The sequence below is a fragment of the Odocoileus virginianus genome, chromosome 34, assembly GCF_023699985.2.
Source record: "Odocoileus virginianus isolate 20LAN1187 ecotype Illinois chromosome 34, Ovbor_1.2, whole genome shotgun sequence".
Classification (NCBI taxonomy): domain Eukaryota; kingdom Metazoa; phylum Chordata; class Mammalia; order Artiodactyla; family Cervidae; genus Odocoileus; species Odocoileus virginianus.
The window spans coordinates 13,395,292-13,407,486 of NC_069707.1; the positions used below are offsets into that span (position 1 = coordinate 13,395,292).

Genomic DNA, 12,195 nt, shown 5'->3' on the forward strand with positions numbered 1-12,195 from the left:
TGCTGAGCTTAAGGGCCCGAGGGCTTGAATAGTTGTGGCTCCTGGACTCTAGAGCACAAGCTCAGTAGTTGTGACGTATGAGCTCGGTTGCTCTGCATGTATTATCTTCCCGGACCAGGGATCAAACCTCTGTCTCCTGCATTGTCAGGCAGAGTCCTTACTACTGAGCCACAGGGAAAGCCCTAAATGAAGTGTTTTCAAGTCGGCCAGTGTGAGGGGAGCAGTCTGAGATGCCACCACGCCTGCTCCTAGCCCTGCTCTGCCCCTGGATCCTGCGTCCTCCTGGGGCTGCACACTTTACAAAGCCTGAAGTCCCAATGTTGTGCACAGGTGTGTTCTTGTTTGTAAAGGAGAATTTCTCCTACTTCATTCTCCTCTATCTTTGAAAGTAAGTGATCTCTTGACAGTCTTTCTCCCTATGGAGTCGAAGAGAAGGAAGAAGGAATGACCTCCACCTATTCAAAAGTATTTGACTGTTTCAGTCTGTAGACATAATCATTTTGCAAAGCTTTTTTTTTTTTTTTTTTTTGGCCTTTTTTCACTTGCATAACATTAAAATTTGTTTTGCTTAAAACTTGATTGGTGAACTCTAGAAAAGAAAAATACAACAGACATACAAATTTTTCTTTCTGTATTTGTAAGTAAACCACAGTGAATTACCTTTAGCATCACTGTTTATCATGACACACAGGAAGGAAATGCACCTAAGGGTTTTTTTTTTTTTCTGATATTTCATCGTTAGCATAAAGAAATGCAATAGATTTCTGCATGTTAATCTTGTATCCTGCTGTGTACTGTGTCATGCTTAGTTCCACAGTCATGTCCGAGTCTGCAACACAATGGACTGTAGCCCGCCAGGCTCTTCTGACCATGGGGATTCTCCACGCAAGAATATTGGAGTGGGTTGCCATGCCCTCCTCCAGGGGATCTTCCCATCCCAGGAATCGAACCCAGGTCTCCTGCATTCCAGGCAGATTCTTACCTTGCTGAATTTGTTTATTCAGTTCTGGTAGTTTTCATGTGTAGTCTTTAGGGTTTTCTATATATAATATCATATTCGTCTGCATCCAATGACACTTCACCTCTTCTCTTCCAATTTGAATTTCATTTTTAGTTGCTCTGGGTCTTCGTCGCTGCCCAGGCTGTCTCACGAGTTGCGGTGAGTGGGGGCTATTCTTTGTTGCAATGCACAGGCTCTAGACACACTTCAGTAATTGTAGCACACGGGCTCAGTGGTTGTGGCTCACAGACTTTAGAGCACAGGCTCAATCATTGTGGAGCGCAGACTCAGTGGTTGTGGCTCATGGGCTTAGTTGCTCCACGTCATGTGGAATCTTCCCAGACCAGGGATCGAATCCATGTTCCCTGCATTGGCAGGCAAATTCTTAACCAGTGGACCACCAGGTAAGTCCCCAATTTCAGTCTTTTATTTTTCGTGTCTGATTGCTATGGCTATTCTTCTGTCAGTCCTTGTTACTCCTCTGTGGGTAACTCAGATTATATCTTTATCTTAGAGTCCTGTGATTATATTTTAATGCATATATGTATGGATTTTATTAATCCTGCTAAAGCATGTGGTATGCTCTTTCATTGTAAGTCTTTTTGGTTTTGTTTTTTGTTTTTTCTTCCAATAAAACTTCCTTAAAAATACTTCCCTGACATTCTGTTCATTCTTTCCTTATGATAAAAATCTTGTTGGGCACATACTGGAATCTTTCAGTGTTACTGCTATACTTGTCTCAAATCCCTTTTATATGTTTCATCTTTTCTCTTTTTGTTGAATTCTGAGTGCAGTCCTTGACACTTATTCTTCTGGGGGTTGCTATGGGAAGACATTATTTCATTTGAATCTTTTTAATGGCTATGTTGTTTGTTTCTACATTTTCCATTTTTCATTTTTGTCTATTTTGTTTCACTTTTGCCTATATTTGTTTTTATAATTTCTTGTTCTCTTCTATGAACAGTTTTTTCCTTTGTCATATTGTTTATGTTAAACATATGCTCATTAAACTAATTTTGCATGATTCTATTATTTGCCTTTGATCAGGAGTATAGTCATCTCATGATTGTTGAGTGACTTTCTGGGTTTTAGTGTTAATTGGATTTTTTGCTTTCAGGCAACACACTAAGAGGTGTATTCCTCACTCATTCTTTATAATGCTTCTCAGTTATCTCCTATAGTCCCTCAAGGCCTTCAGTTTCAAAGTAGCCCTTTCACTGGCATCTCAGGATTTTCTCTCATCCAGCAATGGTTTTGGAGATATCCTTAACCTGGTCACAGAACCTGTGGGCTGCTTGGCCTAGGTCAGGTCAGGTGGTTTCTCTGTGCATCCTCTCACTCCTGAAGCTAGGTACCCTTGATAGTACAGATAGTTTTTCAGCGTCTTTTTATGAATGACAGACCCACCACCCCTGATTTTATTCAGGTGACCTGAACTCTGGTCTTCCACTACTCACAGTGGAGCATTTTTTACCCCAATAGAATATGGAGCCTTTGCCCCTTCTGTTCCCAAGTTGAATTACAAAATTACTGCGACTTTACCCCTGTTGATCTACCATTGTGGTTCTCTGGTCTGTTTCTGGTCTAAGGAGAGGGTTGCTCTTGAGAAAGTAGCACGGGCATATATACACTATCATGTGTAAAGTAGATAACTAGCAGGCAGCTATTGTAACACAGGGAGCCAAGCCTGGTGCTCTGAGATAACCTAGAGGGGGTGGGGTGGGGAGGGGGAGACTAAAGAGGGAAGGGAAATATACATCTCTATATCTATATCTATATCTATATAACTTATTCATATTGATGTATGACAGAGACTATCAGAACATTGTAAAACAATTATCCTCCAATAAAACATAATAAAAAAAGAATATGGTATTTTTTAAAGTATCTATCATTGTATTCAGAACTGAAAATGTTTTTTAAAGCATGAGATCACAATGCTAAAGAAGTCCAAAGTACTTTATGTTATTAACAAGTATTGTTCATAGTCATACATATGATAATATATATGTGTGGTTTGCATACATTACATATTTGTGAAAATACTATTCAGTAGAATCATTCCCTTGTCTAGAAGTTTATGCTATCTTTTATTTTAGTCTAATAAAATAAAAGTTTATTTTTTATCATGGGCTTCCCTGGTAGCTCAGACGGTAAAGCATCTGCCTGCAATGCAGGAGACGTGGGTTCAATCTCTGGGTCAGGAAGGTCCCCTGGAGAAGGAAATGGCAACCCACTCCAGTATTCTTGCCTGGAAAATCCCATGGACTGAGGATCCTGGTAGGCTACAGTCCATGGGGTCACCAAGAGTTGGACATGACTGAGCAACTTCACTTATTTTTTATCATAAATAACTTTTGGATTAGAGTTGGCCTTATAAATATGTGGCAGCTCACTTGGCTTATAATATGTGGCCACTCACCCTACCCAGTAAGGTCACTGGTAGGACGGTCTGTACCCCAGCATTTTTCTTATCTGCCATGATATATAAATTCCACTAAAATGATTCTTGTGGGTTTGATAAGTTTTTATTTTTCCACAAGTATCTACTAAATGAAAATAAATTTTGAGTGCTGGAGGAAAGGGAGCTGATGCATTTGCAACAGGGCCACCTACCAGAATAAGGAATTTTGCCAGTGTTATCAAGTCCCTGGATGGTGAGCCAGAAGTGCCACAAAGGAGTTTGTATGTTTTAAAAAGAGATGAGGGGGGAAAAAAAAAAAGGTAAGGGAGGGCCAAAATCAAACTGTTCTTCTTCACTGTGTTATAGAGTTAGAAACCTTGCCACAATGATTCGTAAACTTATATAACCTTACTGTAAACGTCAGTGGAGAAAAGAGTTACTCACACCCACTATAACCATGCAAAGGTGTCCATAAAGGAAAGCAGGTGTAGTCATCCTTCAGTAAAGAAGGAAGTGAAAAGTACATTTTCAAACCTTATCATATTTACCTTCCCAACTGATTTGGATTGCGTGGCAACACTTAACTGCGATTGTACGCAGCCGATAATGGTGGTAGTCTGTCCCCAACGTTTTTAGAACATTCGCCTAAAAAAAAATGTCTGGAGAATTGGCATCGTGACTGTGAAAGCTTATTCGTGTTTACCTTTTCTCCAACTGTCTTCTCCCCGACCCCTTAACTAAAGTCTGCTTCCTTCAGCAGCGGCAGTTTACCCTTGTAATTTTTTCCACTCTCCTGTGTTCTCTCTTCTTTCAGCCAGCTGGGCGCGGCAGTAGCTGCAATGCGAAAAAGGCAGCAGTCGCAGAATGAGGAAGCGCCTTCTGTGTCTCAGGCGCCTGGAAACCAGAGGCCCAGCAACACATGCTGCTTCTGTTGGTGCTGTTGCTGCAGCTGCTCCTGGTACGTCCTCTCATCTGGCTGACACCACACCTGAGCTGCGTCATAACTGGCCTGCACACACGTGTCAGCCCTTGGCACATAGGCACTTCTCTGTCTTTATATTCCTTTTACAAGCAGCAGTTATGGGAGATGATCATTGGTTTAATGCACACCTTTCCCTAAGCAAAATAGAACACTTCCTCGGAATCTACACTGAAATTGGTAGGAAAGAATGAAAAATTGTTTTGTATCATGACTTTTTCCACCCGTGCTTCTTAAAGGTATGGGTAAAAAATCAGATGGGTGGCTGTGTATTTGTTGAACAGTAAACAACATTCTCCCATATTATAGAAGGTGCCAGAACACTAAGGTAATCTCTAGCAGTATTGTATCCATGTAGTGTTTTTGGTCTATGTTCTTTCATGAGAGATTGACTGTTCTGTCGCAGATTTGAGTAGGAACCTCAGCCACAGACTACTAAAAAGGATAGAGAAAGAAGTGCCACAGACTCATGCCCACAAATCTAAAAGGCCAGGGGCTATGATGAGTATGAAGGTCAAGCCAGTTTGTTAAAAACTCTGAACTTAGACCCAGAGAACCTGTACCATTGCACTGTTGTCACTGACAGCTTCTTGGACATTCAAGTTGTAATCTCTGGTTTGTGGTTTCCTCACTAGCGAAGTGATGAAGAGTTAAAGTTGATTCTCAAGGTACTGTCTAGTGCTAAATGTCCATGATTCGGGCACTTCGGAAAACCCGTTTCCATTCCAAATCCACAAAGTGTCTTCAAATAAGAAAATCAGTGGGACCCAGAATTCCGAGATTTACAAAGATGACCTCCCTTGGGAGGTTGGAGGGGCCATGCTAGACTTAATTTTCATAAAACCGCATATTTCCATAGAACCACACGTTTCAGGGTCCTGTAAGATCCAGTTCATAGCTGGATCTTCTGGGATAGCAATGGTCTTCTGGATCTCCCCGACCTGTTTCAAAACCACAAAGCAAGGCCCAGCTGCTGGACTCATCTTCTTGTGCATGATCGCTACAGTTTCCAACATCCTTGGAGGTTGGTCCTATAATCTAGTGGCATAGAATCTATCACAGTGGCCAAAACAGAAGATGAAACATGTGATGCTCCAGTGGCAGCCTTGGTGTTGAACACACTCCCAGCTCTCTGCTGCTGCTAAGTCACTGCAGTCGTGTCTGCCTCTGTGCGACCCCATAGATGGCAGCCCACCAGGTTCCCTGTCCCTGGGATTCTCCAGGCAAGAACACTGGAGTGGGTTGCCATTTCCTTCTCCAATGCATGAAAGTGAAAAGTGAAACTGAAGTCGTTCAGTCATGTCCGACTCCCAGCGATCACATGGTCTGCAGCCTACCAGGCTCCTCTGTCCATGGGATTTTCCAGGCAAGAGTACTGGAGTGGGGTGCCGTTGCCCACCTCTCTAAGAGACTTCATTTCCAGAAAACTATCCGATACTGCAGCAATCTAGAAGGTTTAAAATAATTTTTATAAATATCAAAATTGCTTCCCAGATGATGATTCCTTGTTGGGAAAAGTCATGCTACGATTCCTTTTTCTTTCATCCTTAAGCCTTAAATTAAGTATTTCAGATGGAAGAAAGAGAGTTCTAGAAGAGGAAAGTATTTCAATGCAATTGTGTAAATTTTTTTTCTGTCTCGTTCCTCAAGAGATCATCTAGCTCTGGCTTTAATCCATGAATTATGGGGGAGTGACTTAATATGGTGGTTCTGAAGTCAGACTTGTTGTTCAGTCAGTCATGTTCCACTCTTTGTGACCCCATGAACTGCAGCACACCAGACTTTCCTGTCCTTCACTATCTCCTAGAGTTTACTCAAACTCATGTCCATTGAGTCGGTGATGCCATCCAACCATCTCATCCTCTATCGTCCCCTTCTCCTCCTTCCCTCAATCTTCCCCATCATCAGGGTCTTTTCCAATGAGTTGGCTCGTTGTATCAGGTGACCAAAGTATTAGAGCTTCAGCTTCAGTATCAGTCCTTCCAATGAATATTCAAGGTTGATTTCCTTTCAGATTGACTAGTTTGATCTTTTTGCTGTCCAGGGGACTCTCAGAAGTCTTCTTCAGCACCACAGTTCGAAAGCATCGAGTCAGCCTGCCTAGGTTCAAGCTCTTCATCTGTCACTGTCTGTTTGACCTTCAACAAGTTGCTTAGTGTCTTCAGATTTTTCATCTATCAGATGACAGTGATAAGAATCCCTACCTAATAAGGTCCTTTTAAACATTCAATGAGATAAAACACATACTAGCTGAGAACAGTGCCTGACCCATAGTGTGCGTTTAATAAGAGTTGGTTACTGGGCTATGGAACATTCCATATTGGAAGAATAAAAACTCTTTAAAGAAGACCTAGCTTCAAATAATGCATTGTTTTTTAATGTCAGCTTGTGGATATAATACCAAAAAAATTATTTTTTGGAAAGGAAAACTGTTTTAAAGTCTGTATAAAACATTGCAAATATTTTGTTACATCCTGTTGAGAATTAGACTTCTGTTTCTCACTTGCTCTGTGCCATGTTCCACTAATTAGTAATTGAGTGTATTTGCCTGCAGGAACTCATTTCTGAATTGCCTCAGTATTAAAATACCAAACACTGAAGTTTTGTAATCTTTGTTGTCAAACAGATGTTTCGTGCAGTTTGCTTTTATCTGTCCTTCAGATATTTAGCAAGACTTGCTTTTATTAATTCTTCAGGTGCACATTAAGCAAAATAGTCAATGAGAGCTCGTGAGCATCAGATTATCTCAGAACACAGACCGTGGATGGAGAACAAATTAGTTTTTGGAAGCTGCAATAACTCTCCACACCTCTAGGGTGACAAGTATTGGATTGGCCAAAAAGTTCTTTTGGGTTTTGACAGAAAACCTGAGCAATCTTTTGGCCAACCTGATATTTAGACCCTAAACCTATGGTGCCTTGGATGAGCATTCTATCAGTTTTAGATGAGAGAACATTGTTGTCAAGAACTGTATTTGCTATCAGTGAGTCATGGATACCCAAGTCTAGGTCATAAAATGCACAGTCCATAAGCGTACAAGTCTTCTTTTTTTGATAAATAATATGTAATCGCTTCTCAGCGTTTTGGCTAAGATCAAGGTAGTAAGGAGGCTTCCCAGGTGACACAGTGGTAAAGAATTCACCTGTCAATGCCAGAGACTCAGGTTAATTCCCTATGTCAGGAAGATCCCCTGGAGTAGGAAATGGCAACTCACTCCAACAGCAAATGCCAACCCACTCCAGTGTTCTTGCCTAAAATATTCTATGGACAGAGGAGCCTGGTGGGCTACAGTCCGTGGGGTCACAAAGAGTCGGACACGGATGAGTGACTGAGTACACACAGGTAGTTTCTAATGTAAGCAACTATTTTTTAAAAAAAAGAATGATGCTTAAATTGGATATTAATTGGAACTGTTATCTCTTCATAAATGGAGATGTCCTTTACCCATCCATTCTTTAAATATCATAACTTTTATACTTTGAGTTTAGGGCAAGAAATTGTCAAAGCTTATTAGAGAGGGAGAATAGAAAGAAATGTTCTTCAAGTTTTCCAGGCTAGGTCAAAGGAATAGAACAAAAAGAAACGCTAAAAAATGTAATTTAGGTACAAAAAAAGTCTGACATAACCATCATTCTGAAGTAGGAACAGTTGTCATGTAGCTGATTTTACCTCCTTTTAAGGAAATAGAGTGCCAAGAAAATAAATTTCTCTGTCTAGTAATAAATATAAATTCCTCACTCGAGTCTCCCATGTTATAGCTTTTTTAAACAACTTAGTATTTTCCTCAGATTTGCATTTCTCTTTCGCGTTTCATCGTCAGCTCCTCTCTCACACTTAAATTTATTTCTGTCCTTATAAATTACCACTATGCTTTGTTTGGGGCAATGATCAAGGGAATAAATACATGACTACTGAATATTCCCATATTTTCCTTCAAAAATCTCAAAAATTAGGACTACTTCATGATGTCCTCTGTCCTTGTCAAGGAACCACTTCAGTTCCTTCCTCAAATCCACCTATCTCCCTCTTCTCCCCAGTGCCCCCCATTTCAAGAAGAGAAACCAAAGGAGTGAGGTTTAGCTCCTTTAAGCTGTGTTACACAAATAAGCCACAGATGTCGGAGTCTTGGCCATCACGCAGCCAGCCTGTAAACTCACAAGCCCTTCTGCACCGGGGACCCAGCTGTTCCCAGCCAGGACAGTGTTGTTAGGACCACACGTCTAGAGGTTCAGTATTTCTCAAAACAATGTTTCCCCTTATATCAGGATTCAAAAAGAGTGACCTGACTCTTCTGGTAGTTAACCCCCTTCCCTTTTCTTGGTGAGAAAGAATCCTTTTAAAGATGTGGACTCATTACAAAACCACTCACAGTGTGAATCCATGAGATCATGCAGACACCTGCGAAAGTGTGTTGCCGCATGCTAACAAAACGACGTGCCTCAGAAAGAAGGTAGAAAGGGAGAGCTTTCAGAATGCACTGCGAGCTTAAACCTAATTTCCAAACTGTTGCATGAACTCTCCCCTAACTCCAGAGGCTATACTAAAATAACCCAGACTTTTTTTTTTTTTTTAAGGAAATCTCTAGGTGCTAACCCACTTCTGTTTTAATTCTCCTTTACTCCTGGGGGTGTCCTAGCAAGCAACACTGATTTCTGTGTTTACTCCTAAAAGATGAGAACTCCACAGATTTCAGATACTATGTGTCCAGAATGTTCCATTGACTCCTCCTGCTTCTGTGTGATGGTGAGACGATGATTCCGGGGGTTTGGGTGAGGAGTGTCCTGGCTATGGTCCCAAGCTCCCTACTGACAGTATCCAAGGGAATGGTTCTCTATTTAGCTTTTCCACTCATCAAATTAAAATACAGGATTTTGTTTGAAATAAAAATGGCCTTGCTAAAAACTAGTATTTGGACAATTGCATGTCTGATTTGACAGATAAGGCAACTGAGACTTGTCTGCTGTTACTAAGCCCCTTAAGAACAGTTCAGTTCAGTTCAGTTCAGCCGCTCAATCGTGTCCGACTCTGCAACCCCATGAATCACAGCACGCCAGGCCTCCCTGTCCATCACCAACTCCCAGAGTTTACCCAAAACCATGTCCATCGAGTCAGTGATGCCATCCAGCCATCTCATCCTCTGTTGTCCCCTTCTCTTCCTGCCCCCAATCCCTCCCATGATCTTCGCATCAGGTGGCCAAAGTATTGGAGTTTCAGCTTCAGCATCAGTCCTTCCAATGAACACCCAGGACTGATCTCCTTCAGGATGGACTGGTTGGATCTCCTTGCAGTCCAAGGGACTCTCAAGAGTCTTCTCCAACACCACAGTTCAAGAGCATCAATTTTTCGGCACTCAGCCTTCTTCACAGTCCAACTCTCACATTCATACATGACCACTGGAAAAACTTGACTTGACTTGACTAGATGAACCTTTGTTGGCAGAGTAATGTCTCTGCTTTTTAATATCCTATCTAGGTTGGTCATAACTTTCCTCCCAAGGAGTAAGCATCTTTTAATTTCATGGCTGCAATCACCATCTGCAGTAATTTTGGAGCCAAAAAAAATAAAGCCTGACACTGTTTCCACTGTTTCCCCATCTATTGGCCATGAAGTGATGGGACCAGATGCCATGATCTTAGTTTTCTGACTGTTGAGTTTAAGCCAACTTTTTCACTCTCCTCTTTCACTTTCATCAAGAGGCTTTTTAGTTCCTCTTCACTCTCTGCCATAAGGGTGGTGTCATCTGCATATCTGAGGTTATTGATATTTCTCCCAGCAATTTTGATACCAGCTTGTGCTTCTTCCAGCCCAGCGTTTCTCATGATGCTCTCTGCATATAAGTTAAATAAGCAGGGTGACAATATACAGCCTTGACCTACTCCTGTTCCTATTTGGAACCAGTCTATTGTTCCATGTCCAGTTCGAACTGTTGCTTCCTGACCTGCATACAGATTTCTCAAGAGGCAGGTCAGGTGGTCTGGTATTCCCATCTCTTGAAGAATTTTCCAGTTTATTGTGATCCACACAGTCAAAGGCCTTGGCATAGTCAATAAAGCAGAAATAGATGTCTTTCTGGAACTCTCTTGTTTCTTCAATGATCCTTTTCTAAAACCAGCGTGAACATCTAGAAGTTCATGGTTCACATATTGCTGAAGCCTGGCTTGGAGAATTTGGAGCATGACTTTACTAGCATGTGAGATGAGTGCAATTGTGCAGTAGTTTGAGCATTCTTTGGCATTGCCTTTTTTGGGACTGGAATGAAAACTGACCTTTTCCAGTCCTGTGGCCACTGCTGAGTTTTCCAAATTTGCTGGCATATTGAGTGCAGCACTTTCACAGCATCATCTTTCAGGATTTGAAATAGCTCAACTGGAATTCCATCACCTCCACTAGCTTTATTTGTAGTGGTGCTTTCTAAGACCCACTTGACTTCACATTCCAGGATGTCTGGCTCTAGGTGAGTGATCACACCATCATGATTATCTGGGTCGTGAAGATCTTTTTTGTACAGTTCTTCTGTGTATTCTTGCCAGTGAAAGTGAAGTCACTCACTCGTGTCCGACTCTTTGTGACCCCATGGACTGTAGCCTATCAGGCTTTGCCGTCAATGGGATTTTTCAGGCAAGAGTACTGGAGTGAGTTGCCATTTGCTTCTCCAGAGGATCTTCCCGATCCAGGGATCCAACCCAGGTCTCTCGCATTGTAGGCAGACGCTTTACCCTCTGAGCCACCAGGGAAGCCCCATTCTTGCCAGTAGGGGAACTAAAATGCAAGTCTGTTCATATCCCAATCCATTGTTTTGTCCACTTTAAGATGACACTTCTAAACTTTTCATTTCCAGGCTGGATATGAACCAGTTCCAAAGCTTTTTACTTTGTAAACTCTTCAAGAATTATATTAACTAAAACTTTTCAAATGAAGTTCACAATCCCTGTGTACTGCCTATGATATTTGGTCCACTGCATTGGATATTCTCCATTCTTCTCAGGAGAAATTGGTCAAAACATGAATGTGTTAAATAGCCCTGTGAAAGTTAAAATTATATCCCATTTGACACGCTGGTTTCCAGACCATGGAACAGATCTGACTAAGGGAACCTTAAACACTTCATCAACATACTTTTGGTCACCCCCTCCCTCCATTTTTAACAAGTACCACAGCCCGTATAATTCAAAACAGTGCAAAAATAATGTCCTATTTTATCCTCTGGCACTGTCACACGTTAGCTCTTTGCCAGTGGAAATACTAAAAAGCATGCTTTAAAAGCCAAAGGATATTTTTTGAAAGGAAAAACAAAATCCATGTCTGCTCCATGGTAAAGAAACCACCCCCCTGGAAATAAATCCGCTCACACATGCCAGTTGAGTCATTTCATCTGAGGCCCCGGTGAAAAAGCAGCCTTTTCTCTGCCTGTCACCCTCAGAGACCTGATTCATCTCCCATGGGAGCACAGGTTTACTGCATAGGACTTCCAAAGGACTGGCAACCAGACTGTCAAAAACATTACTTGCAAAGAATTGTAGTTTTGAGACTCTGTCTCACCATGTCATGGGTACATTTTATCAGTAAATTTCTATAGCTTATCATGATCTATAAACACACACAGTCAAAAGACTTGTACCAAAATGAACCCAGGTTTCCCAGGTCATATATACAAAACCAAAAATTGGGCACTGGGGTTATAGACCTTCTCTAAGCCATGCCCTTGTTCATTCACTCATTTAAAGTTGAAGGCTGATTATTGCCTGGTACTGTTGATGTCATTAGCTTTCACGGGATTTTCCCTGCCTCAATGTGACAGGGAATAGACTCTTA

At 41.5% G+C, this 12,195-nt stretch overlaps 1 protein-coding gene across 4 annotated transcripts in view; it reads left to right on the forward strand.

Moving 5' to 3' along the window:
- The window catches only part of RGS17 (regulator of G protein signaling 17), a 105,443-nt gene that overhangs the window by 62,104 nt on the left and 31,144 nt on the right, over nucleotides 1-12,195 (forward strand). For 3 of the 4 annotated variants that reach the window (XM_070461450.1, XM_070461449.1, XM_070461447.1), the window contains exon 2: nucleotides 4,219-4,362. In XM_070461450.1, coding sequence (XP_070317551.1) covers nucleotides 4,244-4,362 — 119 coding nt within the window. In that variant the 5' untranslated portion in view covers nucleotides 4,219-4,243. The remainder of the gene's footprint in view (nucleotides 1-4,218; nucleotides 4,363-12,195) is intronic. The other variant, XM_070461448.1, reaches the window with a different exon arrangement.